This window comes from Trachemys scripta, chromosome 19 (genome assembly GCF_013100865.1).
Source record: "Trachemys scripta elegans isolate TJP31775 chromosome 19, CAS_Tse_1.0, whole genome shotgun sequence".
Taxonomy (NCBI): domain Eukaryota; kingdom Metazoa; phylum Chordata; order Testudines; family Emydidae; genus Trachemys; species Trachemys scripta.
Genome location: NC_048316.1, coordinates 7,017,038 through 7,039,995, shown reverse-complemented (window position 1 = coordinate 7,039,995; position 22,958 = coordinate 7,017,038). Strand labels below are relative to the sequence as shown.

Below are 22,958 nucleotides of genomic sequence, written 5' to 3'. Positions count from 1 at the left end.
ACGCTAACGGCAATGAAGCTCTGCAAAGGCGGGTGTGGAGGCCCCAGCGTTGTCATTAGACAAACATGTCAGGGAGGCTCTAGGTTTAGTTGAGCTGCCTGAGCGTGGGAGGCTGGACTGGATGTCTGCTCTCGGGCGCTTCCAGCCCTACATGTCTATGAAATAGTTGCATAATTTCCCCAGTGTACAAAAGGTTTTAAAGCAGCTGTTACAGAATGCTCCTGACTCCCACCATCGTCAAGCTCCCATCCTGAAAGCCTCCCCAACATCCCCCCCCCCCCCAAAAAAAATCAGCTAATGCAGAGGCAGCGTTGCCTAGTGGATAGAGTACTCAACTGGGCTCAATATCCCAGCTCTGCCCTTGAGCTGCTGGGGCAAGTCACTTCCCTCTGCCTCTTTTGCCACCATTTGGGCTATGAGCCCATTGGGGGGAGAACCGTTGCTTACTAAGTGTTTGTACAGCACCTGACACAATGGGGCTTTGATCTCAGCTGGACTGGGCCCCTGCTATTCTACTGTAAGGGAATGAGATCACACCCTTCCCCCCCCCACCCCCCCCGTGGGCCAGTGTGACTGGGAAAACGGTGATGCCCATGAGCTACGGGTCTTGTGCTGGTGCTCAGCCCAGACCCAAATCCCCGTTTTGGTTTCTTAGCAGATACTTCAGGCATTTCTTTTCCTTCTGTAGTGAAGACTTGTGCGTAGAACTAAGGTGTCAAAACCCTCCCTAATATTATATCTAATTCCCCTAGTGCTGTGCCGCAGTAGAGCTCAAAGCACTTTATAAAGGTCAGTATCATCACCCCCATTTCACAGATGGGGAAACTGAGGCACGGGGCAGTGACGTGATTTGCCCGAGGTCACCCAGCAGGACTGCGGTAGAGCTGAAAATAAAACCCTGCTCTCCTGAGTGCTCTAACCAGTGAGCCACCCTATCGCCCTGGTGCGGCTCCATTGACCTCCATACCATTAAACCCATTGCCTGCCACTTCTTCCTAACCTGTAAGCCTCCACGCTCAGCAGACACCAAACCTGACGGGAGGGTGATGATGCGGTCGGAGGGGGAACTAAACAAAAGGAGCCGATTGGCTTGTCAGGAACAAAGACCTGCCTTTGGGTCTCCTCTTAAGCCTAAAGAAAGAAGTAAGAAAAGCAAAGCCCAGAACTAGGGCTGGGCAGGATTGAGTCGAACTACCGTGATCTGCAGGGAGTTCATTGAGGAGCTGGGGATTGGTCCGTAGAGCTGGGCACAGGAGGCTTGACTTTAAAGAGGGGCTGCTGGCAGGCTTGGGGGGACGTCAGCAGGCCAGTCTCCTTTGCTACACAGCCCTTACAGCAGCAGGCCTCTGTTCTTTATTGAAAGTGGCAGAATCCCAGGGCCTCTTGGTCTGAAATTACAGGGGAAACCGTTAGTTCCAGTCCCTGCTCTTGAGATCAAATGCAGAGAGACAGTTTTAAGCTCTGTCTGCTCTAAAAATAGCCCCTCCTGAGGCTGCAGCAAATTCCCCTTCTGCTGAAACCTTCTCCAAAGCAGCTGCTTCCTGAGCACTGAGTTTCAGGACAGGCCCCCGTCCCTCTGTCGCTGCCATCACAGGCTACACTAAGCTTGGTGCCCAGGCCTCCCCTGTTCCCAAGGGCCCAGCTGCTCGTCACCCACCCTCAGCCCTGCTTTGCAGCTAGTCCTTACTACCTAGGCCCCCCCCACTTCTCGCTGTCTGAACCCTTGTGGTTTTTAGACTGGATCAGAGGCAAGAGCACAACGAACAAGCCACTATTATTACACGTCAGACAATTAAACAGGGGGCAACCGCCCCACACAAACATCCAGCAGAAGCAAAACAGACACGTGCAGGGGGAAGGGGACGCCGGGACAGGAGACGTCACAAACGGCTGAGCTGCAAGCAACAGTAACGGGCTCAACTGGACAACGGAACGCTTGCCCACACACGCAGCCAAGGCCAGGGAAGCCCAGCGCTGGTGATGGGGTGGGCCTCGAGCCTGCGCCATCAAAACGCTTTGGAATTCACACCCCGTTAACGCTCATAGGGGTGATACTGGGGGGCTCTTAAAAACAAAAATCCCACCAAAGAACCAGCACTCTTTTACCTAATGCTTCTCTGTAACTGCCTGTGAGTGCTTCCTAGGCGGAAAAAGTCCGGCACGGCCATGAGTGCCTGTAAACTCGGAGGCTAGGCTGGGTGCTGCCGCTCTGCAGGCGTGAATGTCACCATTCGGTTCCTAGGCCGCAGTATTCACCAATTGCCCAGCTATTGCACACGGTTTCCCCTCCTGGGAGTGGGCCCTATTCCGACCTCTGATACACTGGGGTAAATCTGGAGTAGCTCTAGTGACGTTCATGGAGCCGCCCACCCCTCTGAAACCACCGGGAGAAGAGAATCAGGCCAACAAAGTCATGCGGGTGTAACATACATAAGAATGGCCCTGGAGGGCATGAATTCACTGTGCTGAGACTGCCCCCAGCAGCCTCCGGGCATAAGGGGTGCACCGGCCTTTTTGCATAGAGGTGCCTATGGTCCGGCTGCTTTTGGCTGAATATGCTTTGTAGCAAAGTGCATTAAATTCACTGCGTATTGCCACTGCCTGCAGTGGCCTGGGGGCGGTCAGACCCTGTGCTATGAGGATGTGCTCTTTTCCACGGCGTGGGGCTTAGCCAGGTTTGGGCCTCACTCCCCCAGCCTGCCATTGCTCACGGAGGGGGGAACTAAATAGTCTGTGTATGGAAGAGAGGCCGGAAGGAAAATGGGCCCGTGCGTGGTGGAGGATTTCGCTTCCTCTGCGCGAGAGGCAGGGCCTGTCCTGAAACTCTCCCCTGGCTGGAGCAGCATGAGCCATCCCTGGGCACTGGAAGTTGAGTCTCGAGTAAACAGCAACGCAAATCAATGTGCAGAGCAGCGCTACCGTTCTAATACAGCCTGGCCTGGGATCACCGTTTTTCCGCTCGCTACGGTGGCGGGCACCATGTCGAAGGCGGAGTTAAAGCTCATTTCCTTCCACGGGGCTGTTCTCTACCTTACCAAAAATGAAAGGCAGATCCTCGGGTTGTGTAAATTGGCATCATGGAATCACAGGGTTAGAAAGTCCCGCCAGGGTCAGCTGGTCTAACCCTCTGTCCAGATGCAGGATTTGTTGTGTCTAAACCATCCAAGACAGCTTGGTAGCCAGTCTCCACTGACGGCAAGGGGCCAGCGCCTGAGCTGCAGTCAAGCCGTAGAGCTCATTGAAGTCAATGCCAGTTTACAGCAGCAGAGGATTTAGCCCATAAAGGCCCAATTCACAAGGCTCATTTCACCCAGCCCGGCTGTACTGCCCTTTGCCTTGGAAAGGAGCTGCTCCCAACCACCCCTTTCCAAGTGCCTACAGCCTTGAATGACAAACGCGCAAGCAGCGGAACAAAGCACCGAGGTGGATCAGCTGGCCACGTATTTTCCAACCAGGTGTGACTAAAAGGCCAGATGTGCTATGAACTATCTAAGCTATAGAAAACATGGGTCTGTGTTTTGTTTTCTGAATTAAACTGGTCCCAGACAGAGGAAGCCAATTAAAAATAATACAAAGGGTTGTTTTTTTGGGGGGGTGGGGGGGAAGGGGTGTTGGGTTCCCCTCCCACACCCAGACATTGCAATCGAAACCTACGCAGGTTCATACAGAATCCAAGAATTCATAGAAGGGACATGCATTTTTCCTACATGTTTTCCCCCTGCCCTTTAAACTCAAGCCCACTAAGTAATACAATAGGACCTCAGTAGAAACGAGGACTCACCCTTCAGTTCTTGGTGCCGGCCCCTCGCCCCTTACTCACACTGAGTTAGAAGCTTGTTCTGCGAATAGTCCCATTGAAAAATCAGTGGAACCATCCGTGCCCAACTGACTGAGTTTGCTACAGTGCTCCCAGTGTCCCCTGCAGGAAATGTATCGATGCACAGGGGCTACTGTCACGTAACCTTAGCTCAGGCAGCACTACCAGCATGTTAAGGGCATTCTCTGGACGTGAATGCGTTTTTACAACCCTCAATCGCTACGCTGAAACCTGCACTTAAGCCTAAAGCTAGGCCTGAGTCCGATCAGATGCTAAGTTCCCCACCTCCTGGTGCAGGCTGTGATCCGAGGCTCTGGTTGAACCCATCCGGCAGTGGGGGGCTTGGAGCTGGGGTTTAGCTTCAAATCTATTCACCTCCACTAACAGCCCCTCAGAGAACTAATGCAAAGAGCGAGGCAACTGCTCGAGAGCTTGGGGCTAGGGGAGGGGAGTCTCCAGGGCCTACTCCCACCGACTCACTGGCACCGCCCTTCTCTGTGCCTCAGTTTCCCCGTCTGTAACATGGGGGTGATACTTCACTTCCTCCCAGGGGGGTGGTGAATGACTTAACATTTATATAGCAAATGGTGGGCCTGATTTTTCCCCTTACATCTGCCGTACACCAGTGTAAACAACTCCACTTATCTCAGTGAGTTTTATTCTCCTCTCTCGCCCCCGGAGCAACCCCATCGAAGTCTCTGGCTCCAGTTCTCCTCTCATGGTGGTGTAAATACGCAGTGAAGTCAATGGAGTGACACCAACATAAAACTGGTGTGAGATGGAGCAGGAGCAGCCCTCTTAAAATGCTAAAATCCCATTGGTTGGTTTTGCAGCTTCCTAGGGGGCCTTTGCTTAAGGCAGGTTTTGCTGTAGACCAAGAGGAAGAACGAATCATTTGTGTATTTCTAGAACTTCATTGACCGCAAAAAATAACTAACGAAAAGGGACACTGCACCTTGGAAACGCACCAGCACGAGCCCCCCTCCAAACCTGCGGCGGCATGAGTCAGCCTCAGAAAGGAAACATCATGGAGCAAACCAAGTTGAAAGGCTTCTAGCTCTCGCCTGAGCATCGTTAACCTCTTCGGAGAGCAGATCCCAAAAGAGGTGCACTGACGGTGCAGGAGAATTTCAAACAGTGGGGAGGGGGATTTGGAAGTATAATGCAAATCTTTCCCCCCTCCGCCCTTTTTTTTAAACATATATACAGAAGTCCAACAATAAAACGAACACAGTGCAATGTCTTGGCTGCCTTGCAGCCAGAACTGGCTTAGTTGTGCATTCGCGGTGTGCCTCAGAATCACCCCGCCTAGATAAATAAAATGGCGTCCTCCACTCTCTTCCATAGAGGAGCGAACTCACAGGCGTTCCCCTAAAAGCCCAGTTCTAAAATCGCTTTGCAGTCTCTGGAGGGGAAGGCATTTCTCAGAGGTGTCGGGGGCTGGGATGTCCGTTATGATACAGCTTCTGTTTGATGTGCACCATGTTCCCCGTGGCCTCCTCGTACTGCCTGTGCTGACGTTTCCTGAACTCCTTCAAGTTACAAAATTTCGGAATCCAAGACCAAGAATTGTCTGGCAGGTGAAAGAAAAGAGAAAGAGGTGGTTAGTGGCTGAACGGGCCGTAACCCATTGGTCAGAGCGTGTCACCTCCCGGAGCCTGTGACAGCCTCAGCTGGAGAGCTTTGGCTCAGGTGACAGCAGCTGATGCTTTTAGTTCGGGAGGTCTCGGGGTCAGGCCCCAGCATGTTGCCCAAGATGGCCCCGGTGCATGAGACATGCTGAGTAACTAGAGGGTGGCACAGCAGAAAGCAGGGGAGAGTATTTAGGGGTGAGAGAAGCAGGCCCATGAGTTCTAGTCCCAGCTCAGCATCTGACCCATTGTGTGGCCTGGCAGCAAGTCACGTCCTCTCTCCCCAGGCCTCAGTTTCTCCATCTGAAAGCTGAGGCTAGTATTAGTGACGTGTAGCACAAAAGAGAGTAAATCCCCGCTGTGTAGTAACACAGGTGAGCACTGGCAATCTCTGCCCTGCTCTCCTGAGCCCCCCATGTCACACGTGTAACCCCTCGGGAGTCTCCCCAAACCCTGCACCCTCTTTGGGTATAGATTTATCCACAAGTGCTCTCAGATCCATGGGCAGCAGGCACTATATAAATGAGAAGTATTATTTTAAAGCAAGGAGCCTACACTGCTCAGAAGACCCCATACCACGCTGGTCCTACGCTCTGGAGCAAAGTCCCTGCGATGACAATGAAAAATTCTGCAGCAGCGAGTATTAAAGGATGCAATCAGCACCGTGACCCCTGTATTCATTTTGATATTGACTTCCCTCTTTGGGGCAGCGTGGGAGGCAGTCCTGGAGTGTGGGCTATGACTATTAGCTGAAGAGTTCTGCTAAAATCACTCATCAGTGAAATAGTTTAAATGTCAAGAGTGTTAAACGATCAGCGGTAGGGTTCAGAGTCAACAGCCATTGAGAGGAATGGGATAGTTTATCCTTTTCAAAGCAGCAGTTTCAGGCAGTTTGTAAACTCAGGATGACAACCCACAAGCAATTTACCCTTAGGGCAGGTTTTCTTCACAATTGGAAAGCTAGAACTTTTTTTTTTTAAATGAAATTTGAAAGCCAGGAGCAGAATTCTGTGTGTGCGCGTAGGGGTACACGTACCCCTGGGGATATCCAGAGGTCTGCCAGGGGGTACATCAACTCTCCTAGATATTTGCCTAGTTTTACAACAGGCTACATAAAAAGCACTACCGAAGTCAGTACAAACTACAATTTCATACAGACAATGACTTCTTTATCCTGCTCTGTACGCCATACACTGAAATTAAAGTACAATATTTATATTCCAATTGCTATATTTTATCATTCTATGGTAAAAATGAGAAAGTCAAAAAATTTTCAGTAACAGTGGGGCTGTGCCACTTTTGTATTTCTAGGTCTGATTTTGTAAGCAAGTCGTTATTAAGGGAGATAAAACTTGGGAGTATATAGGACAAATCAGACTCCTGAAAGGGGTCCGGTCATCCGGAAAGGTTGGGAGCCACGGATTGATCTTTAACCAAAAACAGCTCCAGCCCATCTCAACTAACTCATCTTTTCCCTAAAAAGGACAGTAGGCACCATCTCGGAAACCAGCTCAGAGGCTGCCAGACGGGATGTCTTTTCCTTCTAAAAATGCTCTCCAGCTAAAGGCAAAGGGAACCCGGAATGCTATTAAAACGAAAGCCGAACGTGATGCTTTACATTTCAAAGGCTTTAACTCGGTTTCCTTCTTATTCTGGATCTTTAATACAAGGCTTTTAAGTGGTGTGTTTGCCCTGGCACTAAGCAGGCTGAACCTTGTTTAAAACTGTTGATGCTAGATGGCGATAAGGTCCTGTTAACACCTTTCACTCTTAGGGGCCATATATTGCATCTAAATTAATACAACAGTTATAATCTCAGCCTCTCCCCCCCCCCCTTTAGTTGCTTTGTGCCCCAGTTTCCCCTCTGTAAAATGCGGCTCATGGTAATAATTACTCTTGGCCCGTGAGTAGACTAATCAGTTGGCAAAATGCTGTGAAGCCGGAAAGCACCACACAACGGCAGCTGGATATGTTAAAACCTCAGTGCGTCCTTGCAGCAACAAACACGGTGTTAATTTCATTTCCAGCCCTGCTCGGCTACAGCCACTTTATTTCACTTTTAGTTTGCTTTTATTGGGCCATTTTTCTGTAACACCCGGCGTGTCAGTGACAGAACCCCAGTCCAACAATGGCTAATAATTCTCAGCAATGGAGCTGCTTAATTATTCCAAGTGGAGCCAGTCCCCATGCTGGGTTCCCAATAAAGGTGCCAGCTATGAAATGCAGCCTGCCTTTCTTCGTCTGTAACCTCCCAGGAGAGCAATGCAAGCATGGGAGCAAAGTGAACAGAGAGAAAACTGCCCCTCTCCACACTCCCAACAGAAAAAGGCAGCTAGGACTAAAAACACCGTCCATCCAACGTATGCAGCGTTAGGTGTTGCAGAGTCTCATGCTATTTGGTAATTTTCTTAAAGCCCCAGCAGCTGGAGTCAGGTGACAATCTCATCTCGCTTTCTTTTTGTTTGAAAGGGGAAGTTTTTCGCTTCCCTGGTTGCAGAAAAGAGCTTGAAAATGGGACCCCTAAAGCTCAGAAACCCCAAGTGGTTGTCTTACAAAATCTCATGACTGCGGGGGCCTGACTTGTGATTTTTCTGTTGAACGCTCAGGGTCAGAGATGCTGTTCCAAGGTAGGATAAACTGAGACAGGCGCCCAGCACAGGGCATGAAACACTCTGGGCACAGCCCTTCCAGGTTCCCTATGAGGGCTCTGGAACAGCCAAAGGACAAGCTGCCCCCACAGGGCCCAATTCAACATTGCCCCTTTGCACCCCTACGCCAGCACAAAGGAGTGCAGGGCAGAGGTCAACTCCTTCCCTTGCAAGTGCCCCTGGATCTGCAGGACCTCTGGGTGCAGGGGGATTCCAGGATGGGCCGAGGAAGGCAGAGTGGATGGGGCTTGGGCAGACGGGGTGACTATTCGGAATCCATACACAGCGCCCCCTGGGGCCATGCAAGCGGGGCTGCAGCTGTGCCAGGCTCCCCGCCAGCCTCTGCAGCGGCTGAACGGCCTCCTGGGCAGTGATGGATCCGGCTCAGAGAATCCATCCCAGGTTTCGTTCTAAGCCCTGCTGGGGCTTGGTGAGTCCCATCTAGCTGCACCCCTGCAAACTCCCCGGGGAGACTCTCCACCCTGCGGGAAGCCAGGGGCCTGCTGCACCGGGGCAAGTCGCAGCTTTGCCAGACTCCACTAGGGCTCTGCAAGGCATCAGTGACAGCAGCCCGGCAAGAGTACAGGAGGCTCCAAGCCAAGTCGCTCCCAGTAGGACGCCCCAGACTAAAGGGGTGTGTTCTTGGAGAAGAGCCAGGCGCAGTTTGGACAGGGGGCAATCCATTGAGCAGGGCTCCTGCCTCCTTCCCCAAGCCTGCGCTGGGGGAGCGGTTATTCTGCTCCCAGGAGCTCGGAGGGCTCCTCTTCGGCGGGGGCGTACGGGGGTGGGAAGACACGTCATTCTTTTGTTGTTGGGTTTTGGCCCCAAGCACTTTCCAGAGTCGCTGACGTCACTCAGCTTGAGTTCCCTGGGAAAGCCAGGCTGGTGTGCTCCCACAGCCGCCCCGCACACAGCACCCCGGAAACAAGCAGGCGCGTTCACATAGAAACACACCCACGCACAAACAGCTGTCTGCCTGTGTGCACACACACGCCCACTCCCAAACACACACAGCCACCCAGAGCTCGCTCACAGCCTCACCTGCTCTTGCACGTGCGCTCACGTGGAAATGCCTAGACACACCCGCACTCATACCCCCAGCTGCACAGAGACACAAGAACACACCTGTGCACAAATCCACACCAACACACACAGATGCCAACACACAGAGCTAAGCCCGGGAGTGTGCCCAAATGCTGATTCACCAGACACTCGGTGGGGGGCACTCACCCCTTCCCCCTCCTACCTCCAACGAATACAAAGGTAGCCTGTGCCCAAGAGCTGCCCTCCATACTACCACCATTACAGCTGCACTCTGCACATCCGGCCAAGTGACAAACTGCTGCTTCCCCGTCTGCAGCTGTTACCCAGGGGTGCCCAAAGCTCTGGACGCCATGGGCTGGCTCCCCTGACGCATCCCAGCTCCACGTCACCACCAGGCTATTCGAGGGGAAGGTATTTATTTTTCCCAGCTGGGTCCTATTTTGTCCTGAACATTTACATCTCTGGCCTGCAATTTACCGACCTCATGAATCACTGGCTACTTAACCCTCGCCAATGCTCATAGGGCACGTGGACACAGAAAAGTGAAAAGAAGGAATGAAAGAAAAGCCAGCTAGATCAAAGAGATAGATGGGCCCTTTTCCCCTTTACGTTACTAACAATTGTCTATGAAGACCCTGTTTACAGGGGGTTGAAGATTCTGCCCAGTTATTTATCCTTCAACCAGACACATAACTAAAGAAATCAGCTCTCAAAGACTGTGATGCTCCAGCCGTCTCTCTCTCTCCTCCCATCCACATGCTAACCTCTCTCGGCCCCGCTTAGCTCATGAGATCTGACGAGATGATGGCCGCAGGTGGGATGGCTGGAGGGCCCCATCTTAGCTATATACCTTAGATCTTGCAGGACCCCTCTGAAAATGAGCCTTCCACTTCGGAACAGACAACACAAGAGTCTCAAGAGACAGCGCAATTCAGAAATTGCTTGAGCAGGTTGCTGGGGATGTGGACGCTCTAATGAGAAATTAATATCATTTTGATGGAAGTTTTTAGAAAGAGGCAGTCAGTTTCCCTAATTAGAATTTTTTTATATAGGTTTGCGCATAAAGCTTTCTTTAAAAAAAAAATTGTAATTTAACAGACATCAACTGGCATTTAGAGAGTGTAATTTACACAGACACTGATTAGACGGTAGGATTTCAAGTCGCCTTTTGTTATTTTTATTCCATTTTCTCCGTTTCTTTTCCAGTCACAATACCAGGGAAAGCCTGTGCTGGGAAACCATGGGACTAGAGAAAGGGGGGTTTGAACCTTCCCTCTGCGCATCTGGGGCTGGCTGCTGCCAGAGACAGGTTGCTAGACTTGACGGGCCACAGGTTTGATGCAGCGTGGGAACTCTTATGTTCCTATTGCTCCTGCTCTTGGCTAAAAGTGGCATCCAGTCCCCCCAGTCCCCCCGACTGCTGCCATTGCCAACCGGAGATTCCCCAGCATGCACAGCACAAATGACCACATCTGGAACAATGCTGATCAACTAGCGAAGCTTCAAGACCGGGGGGGTGTGTGTGTGAGAATCTCATCGCATCCCCACTAGTATACATGGACATTTAATTCCCCCCTGCCGCCAACATCAACTTCCCACCGCAAGTTGATGCCTCGCTGTAAATATATACACAGAAATCTTTACACATATTTAATCTTTCCATCAAATTCCCAGAATGCCACGAATTTACCCAGCCACGGTGGGGGAGGGAATCTCTTTTATTGGACCAACTTCTGTTGGTGAGAAAGACAGGAAGAGCCCAGCATAAGCTCGAAAGCTCGTCTCTCTCACCAACAGAAGTTGGATATTAATTACCTCACCCACCTTGAATCTCTGAGATCCTGCGACCCACACGGTGACAACCACGCTGCATACAACACATTGACCCATGCAAACAATATGACTTTCCACATACATTTCGTTCTCCAGCAAACACCCCTTTGCTCCATCATGCGTTCGCGAGTACATCCCACTTTCCCCCATGGTACCATGGACGTTCATGTAAATATTTACAGGTAAAGTTCACTTTGTATGCAGAGAGCTGGAATTCAGCCAAACAAGCCTGTGACAAATTAATCAAACATACAAACCCTCTGAAAAGAATATTAAACCCCCCCAAGCCCTGAACAACAACTCAAACTTCCTTTGATGAGCTAAAGGACTCCGGCAGGGGTGGGGAGCTCGCAAGGAGGCACTTACCGTACCGTCGGCTGGTTCTCCAGGCTCGCACAGCATAATGGAGAACTCCATCCATCCACACCAGAAACCAGCTTATACAAAAGCCCAGCAAAAGTCCCAACATCAGATCAATCTCCTGCTTGGTGACATTGTCAGTCACAAAGTAATTCTCCGAGGAATCCACCACCGACTGGTCTCCGTCGTATGGAATAACATAATGTACATGATGCCTGTTGCAGGGAGGGGGACATAAAAGGGAGAAGCATCAGCAGATGATAGTAGAAAACATGCACCATTCATCAGCCCCTATGCGGCAAGGGGGCAAGTCAAGTGCTTTTCGTTTTAGTGGGAACAGAAGTGTTTTCACAGAGTTTATTTTTAATGTCACCGGAGGCAGGATTTTAGGGAAGGAGGTCCAGTAGCGTGAGCACAGGGAATCAAGAACTCACGTTCCCGTTCTGAGACTGAGCGTTGGCCTCTCTGGCACGCTTCCTGGGCACCGCCTTCTCTCTCAAAGGGCCAGTAAGAAACCCTTTCTTTAATAACTTCCAGGTCCCGTTATTAGGTGACCCCCCGATCAGCCTCATCAGGTGATCCAGTGCTTAGCTAGCAGCACACCTGGCAGACTGGTTCTTCTGGAGGGGAGGGGAGCCAATTCTTTCTCCAAGCGGGCTTCCATGTGCATCGAGGACCATGAAAGTTTAACGACTCTCTGCTGTTAGCCCTGTGTCACCACCCCTTGGGCTTTCAGTCCGACACGGAGGTAAAACGACACCAGAGAAAGCAGACAAGCCCCAGACGGAAAATGGAGTGTGCAGTCTGACAGATACACCCAGCGTCCCCAATGTCAAACAGGATAGAAAGAGCTCTCAAATTGTCACACCAGCCTAGAACTGGCCAGCCTGGAGCACACTGGCCCATGGCAAAGGCTCCGAGTCCAGCTAAGCCACTTCCTGCAGCACAGCATGGAAAAGCTTTTCATAGTCTCTGAACTTACCCAGGCAGTGAAACCTGAGACCTCTCAAGATACCTCGTCCCAACAGCCCATCTGCACAGAGATTGCCCACAGGCCGATTGGCTCCAGCTGGGGAGGTGTTTTCTGGGACATGGAGCCCTGGGAGCTGGCCTGAGATCCAGCACACTCATCTCACCCCACGCCAACCCATCAGATGGCAATAGTGCCGAGTCCCCACTCAGTTGAGCCGAAGGCTCCAGCCAGCCCCTCCAGCCAAGGGGACTGGCACAGACTCCAGCTAACAAGAACCTGGGCAGCAGAGCCAGCAGGGATCTTCTGTATCGGAGCCGTTGAGTCAGGAAGCGCAGTGCCTCTCCCCGGAGCGAGGGCTGGGAGTTATCACAGGCTTCAGGGCCCCAGATCCACCCCACCCCCAACCCGAGGCAGCAGAGCATCCCCTCCTGCCCTACCCCATGAGGGGCTCCCCCACTCCTTGCTCTCTCTGCTGCTCCAGAGCAAGCACGGGATGCTTGGGTTTGGTTGGTGTGTGCAGTGGGATCCCCATATGCTACAGCCTGGCACCAGGAGAGAAAGGTTAGAACATGAACTTGCTGAAAGACTAAGGAGCACAGAGGCTCAGGAGAGTTACATCCAGGAAACTGGGGCAGGGACTGGAGAGAAGAAAGGGCAGCCAGGCATGAGCTATGGGAAGACAAGAGAGATGGAGACAAGGGGCCTAGGGAGCTCTAGATTCCCCCAATGTTGCTCAATTTTTCCCCGGTGAGGGGAGCTGCTCCGGCGTGGGCTGTCGCTGCTGCTGGCAGCCAATCAGTGGCTGGGAAGAGTGCTTGGTAACCACCACCAAGTGCCCATCAACGTCACAGTAGCCTGCAGCAGGTCACTGCAGAAACCTGGTCGCTGCAGCCCAGCCGGGGCTCCCAGCGCAGGGCACAGCAGCAGCCTAGACGCCCTTCTCCTCGACCCACCCCCCCACCAGCATCAGACCCGCTTCCCTTCCTCTGGGCCCGTCACCCCAGCCTCGAGCCAATATTCCCCGGGGAAATCAGTCGCTGGAGGCCTCTGAATATGCATGAGGAGCAGGCTGCTGCATAATCACGCCTGAGAAACGTCCAAATATTTACACAAACAAACCGCGGCTCAGAGGAACCTTCTGAAAACAGCTGTCAGCTCAGCAATCGCTGAACGGGGGCCCCCGGGGAACGGCACCAGGGTACCGCAGAGCAGGGTTACCGGGGGCCAGTCTGTTCCCAGGTCCGACCCCAGGGAGCAGCTACTGAGCCCTTCTCACTCCCATCCGCCCCACCTCGGGGGTGAGAGGCAGTGACCAGTCCGGTTACCCCCGTCGCTGCTCGAAGCTGCCACCTCCTTTCAAGGACTCCCTGATGCTGAGAGGGGGCCCAGAGGCAGCCGGGGGAAGAGGCCGTCCCAGCTAGCAGGAGCTCTCAAGGTGACTGTGCCCTCCGAGCCGCAGGCCCGGCTTACAAGTCCGGCTCGCTAGCCTCTTTTGCCTTTGCTTTTCATTCCGCAGCGCAAGAATCTCCCTCGCTGGGCACAAGGGCAACCCCCAACAGCTGCCAACACCGGGGAGCGAGGACGTGTGACGGATCGGGGGTCTCCCTCATCGAGGAGGCTCCGTTCTGGGCAAACACAAGACTCGTGGCTGTTTGGCCCTGGGGTCTCTATACCAGTGGCAGGGGCTGGATTAGCTGGTGGAACACTGATGCTCCCAATGTACACAGCTCAGCTTTATCCCCCCCGCCCCAAGAAAAACTCTGGGGGGTTCTGTGCCCATCTCCTTGCCGTTGTACCCCCAGCAGCCAGGAATAAGGTCATCAACTGTATAGGCACTTGTGTCTTAGAACTTCAACGGAAGCAGGAGTCCCCTAGGTACACAGAGTCCCATTAAAATGCCGGTACCTCTGGGGTGGAGCCTGCCTTCCTCTGCCCCCAAGACATCACAGACACAGCCTACTCAAGGAAAGAGCCACCAAATCTTCAATAGCCACCAAGAGCCTGGGCTCGGGACGTTGCTTCTGGTGGAAACAGGCATTCAGCGCTTCAAGGGACACACACGTGTGCACATACAGCTGGGGCGACTACACGTATACTTAGCTTAGAAATAAATTCTCAGGTGAGAATGAGCTGACTCAGCCTCCCGTGAGCTGCAGGCATTTCCTTTGCCACCCAAGAGCCACCTGGCCTAGGTCAGAGCCTGCCTTCTCCCATCGCACCGTCAGTCAGAGGGAAGGCGAGCGCTGCCTCTTTCACGTCCCCTCTGGTATGGGCGAGGAGAGATACCCAGTGCAAACTGCACTCACTGAAACTCACGCTCAACAAGACTTGAGCAGAAGAATTCTCTTGCACAACCATTGGAGGGAACTCTACCTGCAGGGGGCAGCACTGAGCACTTTCCGCTCTATTTGCATTTGCGGTTCTTCTTCCGTTTCAGCCAAAAATGAGATTTCAGCTAGTTCTGAGAGCCCAAACTCAGAGGAGCTGCCACTGTATCTGTTGATAGGCAATCCTCAAAGGCATCTAAACCATAGATTACAATGACACTAGCAGGTATGTTTCTCTTGGGAGAGTCATCCGCAGGGATCCTAAGTGCCTTACAGATTACATATATGCCCCACCCACCTGAAATCACTTCATGCACCACCAAAATGCAGCCACCTCTGGGGTGGAACGCAGCAATTGCTTAACAGCACTCAGCAACACCATGCAACAATTATTATTTGTAATATAATAGCACCTAGGGGTCCTAATCAGAAACAGGAATCCTCTGTGCTAAGCGTTGAGCCAATAAGAAGTATGGGGAGGGGGGCGAGATTTAAGGAGGCAAAATTGCACCATGGAGTTGACATTCAGCAGGGTTAATACCTGGCTTCTAAAGTGCCAGAAATCCTAGGTGGCGGGAACCTCAGTTGTACGTCTCCTCTGAAAGACAAGCCATCCAGCACCAGCGCCCCCAGAAAGTCATGCCGCAGTGCCGATTCAGTCCACCTTGAATGCCCAGCGCTTGGCATTTGAATTGCGATCGCTAAAACCCAGGCAGTTTTTTTTAAACACCGGAGGTTTATCAGAGGAACAGTGTGCGGTGGAGATAACATTGATTACTGCCGCGCACCGGGCTGTGGGGCTCTACACCACGCTTCCTTGCCAGGAACGGTTCTAGAGATACCATCACGTTCCCTTTGTCCGGCACAAAGGGCCAAGTCTCTCTGCTAATTCACAGGTTGGGGGGTTTATTACAAATTGGATCAAACCCCGGTGGGGGGTGGGGAACCTGCTGAAGTTTCCATTCTAGCCTCAGTTGTCGGGGACTCTGGCGGCATCGTTCACGAGACATTGATACGTGAGCACAGAGAGCTATTAATAGAACAAAGGTCCAGGGGCCCTGCTGAACGAAACGGGAGTTTTATAACGGAACGGGGATGAGACGGCTCAAGGGGGGTGGGGGATGGAGAACGTCTCCTGCAGATCCGAATCTAGCCCAGTGACCACAGGCTGGTACCCATGTGATGGATGCAAAATAAGCGTGGAGAGTCACATACAGGGGCGGACGGCATAGGGGCTTCTCCCACCCCTATGCTGGGGCTGATCAGGCCCCCAGCACAAATAGGAACAGGACCCAGGGCAGGTTTGCTGCTGGGGGCTAACTGGGAGGAAGGAATGCCCGCACCATGCCCTGTGTGCCAGGGGCTTCTGTGGTGGGAGGAGGACATGCAGTCTGAGCCTGCTGGGGAGGCCCCCTACACTGGCGGTGATTTACAATGGCTTCACCGGTGTACACTGGCCACAGGGTGACCCCACATCCCTCGGCCGTCGAGCACTGTGGGGAGAGGTGCCCTGGCCAGAGGAGGAAGCAGCCACGCAGCCGGCTCCCATGTTAGCAGGCTGTGCAGGGGGAGGTGCCCTGTAGGGCAGGCGGAGACGCCTTGCCTGGGCCTTGGGGGGAGCCAGCACCGACTGCAGTCAGAAACCAGCGCTAAAGGCCCAGCAATAGAGAGACAGCTACGGCAGCACCCAGCGTATCCCAGCCCTTCGGAGCTCCGGGGAGAGGTTCAGTTGGGCAAACCTCTTCTCTCGACACGTCTGGCTCCTACCTGCTGGTGCTGCAAACCTACAGCCAGCGGTCGTGCCGCCAACATCCCTGGGGACAGATTAACACTCCCTCTGTGTGACTTATTCAGTCACAGAGACCCACTTGGGACTGGCACCTGATGTGCTGAGATTAGCTCTGAGCCTGTTTTCCCTGCCAGCTTGGGACTCCAGAACCCTGCCTTGTGGAGCCAGACACGCTAGCCTGCTGCAACACAGACCCACGTCTGATCCATGTCCCCAAAGCTGCACACTAAACTGAAAACAGCTCAGCAAGAACTCCTGTCTCCAGCACCCAGACCCCAAACCCCAAATAAATCTGTTTTACTCTGTAGAAAGCTTATACAGGGTAAACTCAAATTGTCCACCCTCTAGAACACTGATAGAGAGATATGCACAACTGTTTGCTCCCCCAAGTATTAATCACTTACTCGGGGCTAATTAATAAACAAAAGTGATTTTATTAAGTATAAAAAGTAGGATTTAAGTGGTTCCAAGTAATAACAGACCGAACAAAGTAAGTTACCAAGCAAAATAAAACAAAACACGGAAGTCTAAGCCTAATACATTAAGAACCTGTTTACAAGTAAAATCTCACTCTCAGAGGTGTTCCAATAAGCTTCTTTCACAGACTAGACTCCATTCTAGTCTGGGCCCAATCCTTTCCCCTGGTACAGTCCTTGTTGGTTCCAGCTCAAGAGGGAACTTGGGATTTCTTATGACTGGCTGCCCTTTGTTCTGTTCCACCCCCTTTTATAGCTTTGGCACAAGGAGGGAATCCTTTGTCTCTCTCTGAGTCCCCACCCCTCCTTCTAAATGGAAAAGCACCAGGTTTAAGATGGATTCCATTATCATGTGACATGGTCACATGTCCTGTGAGACCCCTAGTCTCCATTCTTCCAAGGCTGGCTGACATGTACCCAGGAAGTTTTGCAAGTAAACAGAGCCATTCATAACCATTTGTCCTAGTTGATGGGAGCCATCAGGATTCCAAACCACCATTAATGGCCCACACTTTGCATAATTACAATAGGCCCTCAGAGTTATGCTGCACATTCCTAGTTTTAGATACAAGAATGATACATTCATACAAATAGGATGAACACACTCAGTAGATTATAAGCTTTGTAATGATACCTTACAAGAGACCTTTTGCATGAAGCATGTTCCAGTTACATTATAGTCACACGCATTAGCATATTTCCACAAAACAGATGGAGTGCAACATCACACTCTGGGCCCTTTCTGGCACAAGGGGAATGAACTAGTATTTGGAGCCAGACAGCACGGCCCCCTGGGGAACAGGGCAGCATCCTCTACGGCCTAGAGAAGGGGCTTGGGAGCCAGGACTCCTGTGTTCAGCCACTAACTTGCAGCATGGCCTAATTTTTCCAAGAGTGGCTTCTGAAGTCATCCAGTTCTTAGAAGCTGCAGGCGCCCAGCCCCCTTGTGGGCTGCCCCAAGGTTTCACAGACCGGACTCACCTGGGACTTGAGAGGGGTTGGATACGGCCAGGCCCACGCCAAGCTCACCGTGAGCGACCTGTGCCTTGGAGCAGCTCGGCACCACTCGGCGAGGGTCGGCCGGGAAAGGCGGCTCGCTCAGCAGAGGCTGTGCTTTCGGAGCAGGGTGTCCCGGGGACTCTCCTGGCACTCACAAAGGCAAAGCTTTCAGGCCGGGAAACAGGTGCTTCACCTTCCCCACATCCCGTACAGCAGCAGTGGCTGTGTTGGTCTCTCCACATGCCACTTACAGCACACAGGCATCACCGACACGGCCGCAGCAAAAGAGCCAGGGACTGGTGTCCATTGGCTGCTGGCCCAGTGGCTAGTACAGCCCCGCAGCCACTAAAAAGGAAACTCTCCCTGCAGCGGGTGCAGGGCAGGAGCTTTAAGGACAAGGGCAAGGAGCTGGCATTGGACACAGGCAAACAAAGAACGGTGCTTGGTGAGTGAATCACAGGTGGGGCCAAACTCAGAGCAGGGTGGAAACAGCAGTGCTGGAGGGTGAAGGTATGGGCTGAGGGGCGGGATCCTAACAGGAGAAGAACCAACAGCAGGGGATAGGCAGGCTGAAGACGTAAGGGAGTCAGGCCCCCCCCCCCATCCTCCTGCTGAGAGATGCCTCCCTTGGCAAGGGCACGTCCTGGGCACTTCCTGACACTAGCTTCTGCGCATGTGCGAGAGAGCACACGCGCCTGGCATGTGATTCCCACAGCTCAGGGAACGTCCCCGGGCGCAGAGCCTGGGAGCCCCACTCCCCTCGCACTCTTTACACCTGGGGTGAGGAAAGGCGAGCAGAGGCCGTTGAGTGGCTCACTTGCCCAGGGGGCTGGGAGGACGGCCCAATCTACCCCTTAGAAAGGCTGGCTCAGAAATGGCTCTCGTGACCTCTCTCCAGGTCAGCCAGGCCTCCATGTCTCCTCCCGTCTTCCCCTGGCTACAGGGCAGTGTCTCTTCAATAAGGTGCTGTCTAGGAGACGGGTCATTTGTTCCGGATGAGCCAATAGCCAAACTTTCCGAGTCACGAACTAAACATCCCTTTTTTTGCCATGCTTTAAGAGACCTCACCCTGGCAAAGCAAACAGGTCTTTTAAAAAGACACCGTCAGGTCCTGTCCAGATCTCTTAAAAGGTGAATTGACAAAGCTTTGGAAAATAAATCAAGGTCCAGTTCCTGGTCATTAAAGATCCATTAGCAGTTTTTACAACAGATCCAGGCCAAATTCCAGTTTAGCTAATTACATCCAGCCTCATCCACTGGCCCTGCACTTTCCCCTGGATGCAGCATTCTTCTCCATTACCTTTCCTAAGCAATTGCTGTGATCTGTTAAAGAGCTGTCACGTCCCACCCCCAGGGGTGGCTGCATTCCAGTGGTAGGTGAAAGACCCCTCCATGTAGAGCTGTAGAATGCTTCAGGGCTGGACCGTACTATAGACATGGAAGGTCAGCTCATTGCCAGCCGGGGTGATTCTGAAATGGGTTAAAAGGTAGATTTCCCAACATTCTTGGCTCCCATTTAAGCACCTAAATTGGCAAAAATAAAAAAATCCGACCCTAAAACCCAGCCCCACACCTTTGTGGTTGAGCCGGTCTCACTCCTCCAGCATCGTCACTGATTTTCGAAGCACGCTGGGGTTCCCCCGTGAAAGATGGGGTCGAATAAACGGGGACACAGTGAGGCTTGAGTGAAGCCCTGAACCGGGAGAGCTTCACCGAAGCGGCTGGTGCTTTCTCTTCAAAGCTGTGCGAGAAGCCAGCGTGCAGACAAGCTCAAAGGTTCCTTCCGGTGACCTTGTCTACTTGGGCCTCCCTCTGAATCTCGTAGCCGCTGGTGCGGCTGGCTGCATGCAGCTGGGGAGAACTTCAGCAAAACCATATTGATCTGTTCATTTACATGCCATGAAACTGTCAGTGTCTTTTCATTCTCCTCCCCAGCAGGGACGTCAGCGCAGTCTGACGCCTCGGCTCCACCATCCTTTCGCAGGCCTGCGTGGCAATCACGTCACGCCCCCTGGCTCCGGCCTGCAGTGGCTGCGATAGTGCGGTGAGAGCCCATCCCCGCACCCAAACCTGGGCTGTTCGACTCCGGCGCTGCAGCAGGACAGAAGGAAGCTGCAGGGGCTTTGGTTGGCCGCTTTCAATCCTGTGGCACGAAAACACGCCCGCGACAGCAACAAAACACCCCTGCAGCATCACGGCACGGGAGAGCTCGCCCTGCAGATCTGCATCATTCGCCTTCAGGGCCGGCCAAACTGCTGAGAAACGACTGCCCCAGGGCCCTGCCAAGGTCAGCTGAGGGACCGGGACAGGAGTCCCCACTTCCAATCTCCGCTCTGCCTTACTGTGCCACCATTGGCCAGGCACTCACTTTCCCCCCACTCCCACCCCGTGTGCAACTAACGGGCCTGGCACGTCGCTGCCTCGCCCCCCGGGCAGCGATTCACAGCATGCCATGTAGCGTGCCCGGCTGGAACAGGGGCATCTCCCAGCCACTTGACCCGGGGCAAACGGCTCCACAAGGCCCCAGGGGACAGAGACTCAGCAGCCGACAGGGGCCCGAGGGAGCAAGGCAGTGCTGTCATCCCCATTTGCAGGTGGGCAATGGAGGTAGAGAGAGAGGACATGTCTTCCCCCAAGGGCACAGTGGGAGGAGGTAGCCAGGCTGGGAGCTGATCTCCTGAATCCCAGCCCAGTGCATTAGTCACCCAGCTGGCCTTCCCCTCAGACTCAGCCCTTCGGAGCGACTGACCTTCCGATGCAGGGTGCGCGGGTAGAAGCTGGCCCTTCGGTGCAGAACGGGACTTGAGACCTTCCCTGCCTCAGGCACTACAGACGGGCAACGACCAATACGCTGCCCTGTCTCACCGCCGCCACCAGATGGTGCTGTTCCTGAGCCATTGGCTGGCTCGCTGCCCTGGCGATCAGCTGCATCGCCGGGCTGGAGGCTAGCGGGGACAGCGTCCCGGGGGCCCCCAGCCCTGCACCTCTCACCCGGGGTTGCCAGGAAGCAGGCCGGGCTCATCCCCAACCCAGAGGGGGGAAAACGAACCACAGAGAGTCCCCATCACAGACTGAACCCAGGAGTCCTGACACCCCAGGCTCCCCTGCCCCGACTATCAGACCCCAAAGCCTCGGACGAGAGAGGCCGCGTATAATACCCCATTCCAGGGCCGCTGCACTCAGCATGTCCTCAGGGGGTGACCCACACAGACCTTGACAGTGGGACCTGGAGCTTGACCTAAATCTCCCGCCCGCAACGCAAACCCTCCTTTTTCGCAGCCCCGATCAGTCCCAGCGCCCCCCACACCGGACGGATGTCGCAGAGTCCCCAGACAGCTCACCACACTGCGCCGCCCCGGCAATCCAAGGCCAGCTCTCCACGGAGCTAGCCATGTCGCCGAGCGCAGCAACGGCCCAGCAGCCAGTCCAGCAAGGGCCCCCCCCCCTCCAACCCAGCTGAGCCGCACACCCATTGCACAGAAAGCCACAACTCCAGGCCAGGGCTATCCAGCGGCTCACAGCCCCGCTCCCCACAGTGGGAAGGGCAGCGGGCGGGTGTCCTGGAGCCGGGTTCCCCACTGAAGGGCTCTGTGCTCTTTACTATCACACCAGCCCCTTCTTCCACTCCTGCTAGCCCCAGATTAACCCTTCGGGCACTAGACAGCAGCAAGACGCCGTTGCATCCCATCGCAGCCCTGGCTGGTGCCAAGCAACCCACTGGCTGCCGGGGTCAGAAGAGAACAGCCACCTCGCTCCTGCCAGGAGCTGCCTGCTGCCTGGGCACTGAACAGAATGCAGACGCTGCCCAGTTACTGGGCGGCTTTCCCAGGAAGGGGGTGTCACTCTAGGACAGCAGGCATTTCCCCAGCACGGCTGCCCCCTGTTTGCCCATGGCTCTGTGTATCCGGGGATGGAGCCCAGCTGCCACGTCTGTGCTGGTGACGGACACTTCTCGCTACTTGATTGTTATCCAAAGCTCCAAGCCCCGAATCTGAGACGGGTCTCCCCAGGCCGGTATCTCCCAACCAGGATGGGGCCACAGGGATTAACGGCCCCCTGAACATCACAACCTGGCTAGAGATGGGTCCGAGCCACATTAGATCCCAGATTTCAAACCCCTGGCGCTGGGGGGAGGTTTGACCCGTTCGGGAGCCGTGGCCCCAGCTGGGAAATGCGGACCCAGGTTCTGATTCAGGAAACTCCTCCCCAACATCCAGGGAGCTGGGAGCCAGGGCTCTCACTCGGCTCCACCTCCACACACAGGGGCTACGGAGACACAACTACATTAACTAGTGCAGGGGGGTGAGCACTTCCTCCGGCATGGGCTTCCCTGGGCCAGGGATACAGAGCCCTGCCCTTCCCTTCCCCCCTCCTGGGATCCTCTTTCCATCTTCCCCTGCCTAGAGTCAGACTCGGAGCTTCCATCCAGAGATGGCAGCTGGGGGACTTGGCTCCACCCTCCCCTGGGCTCTCTGTCCCAGGAGATCTGACTTCTTCTTCTTGTACTGGCATTATCAGGGCAATGTGCCTATTTCAGCTGCCACGTCTCCATTCACCGCAGGGCTAGGTACACAGACTGACCTACAGGCCCAGCCCTTCCCCACTCCACGGCGCTTCCCAGGGTTTGTTTCCAAACTCTGCCAGTATTTCAGCAAAGGGGGACGTTGCCCCGCTCCCCTGCTGCCTGGGAATCTGAACCCCTATCGCCGCCTGTGCACAGCAAACGTGGGCCGGAGCCAGGCTTTGTGCAGACAGGCTGTGCAAACAGGCACTGTGAAAACTGCCCGCTCCCCCACAGCCCCGTTGCCCCAACCTGCAGCAGCACCGCTGGTCCAGTAGGGGGTCCTCACACTGCTCTGCCAATGCACCTCCGTGCTGACCCACCCACCCCTGCTCCTAGTCCTGCACCCCCCACACCGCTCTGCCAAAGCACCTCTGTCCTGACCCACCCACCCCTGCTCCTAGTCCTGCACCCCCCACGCCGCTCTGCCAAAGCGCCTCCGTCCTGACCCAACCCCCCCCGGCCCCCCGCCGCACCCCCGCCCCCCCCGCCCCCCGCGT

The 22,958-nt window shown here is 54.0% G+C and overlaps 1 protein-coding gene across 2 annotated transcripts in view; it reads right to left on the bottom strand.

Annotated features, from left to right (window-relative positions):
• Nucleotides 1–1,954: 1,954 nt before the first annotated feature.
• TMEM240 (transmembrane protein 240) overlaps nt 1,955–22,958 on the bottom strand; it is a 36,079-nt gene continuing 15,075 nt past the window's right edge. For both annotated transcript variants that reach the window (XM_034753570.1, XM_034753571.1), the window contains exons 3-4: nt 11,340–11,548; nt 1,955–5,390 (exon numbers count right to left, since the gene is read on the bottom strand). In XM_034753570.1, the coding sequence (XP_034609461.1) occupies nt 5,242–5,390; nt 11,340–11,548 (358 nt within the window). In that variant the 3' untranslated portion in view covers nt 1,955–5,241. The remainder of the gene's footprint in view (nt 5,391–11,339; nt 11,549–22,958) is intronic.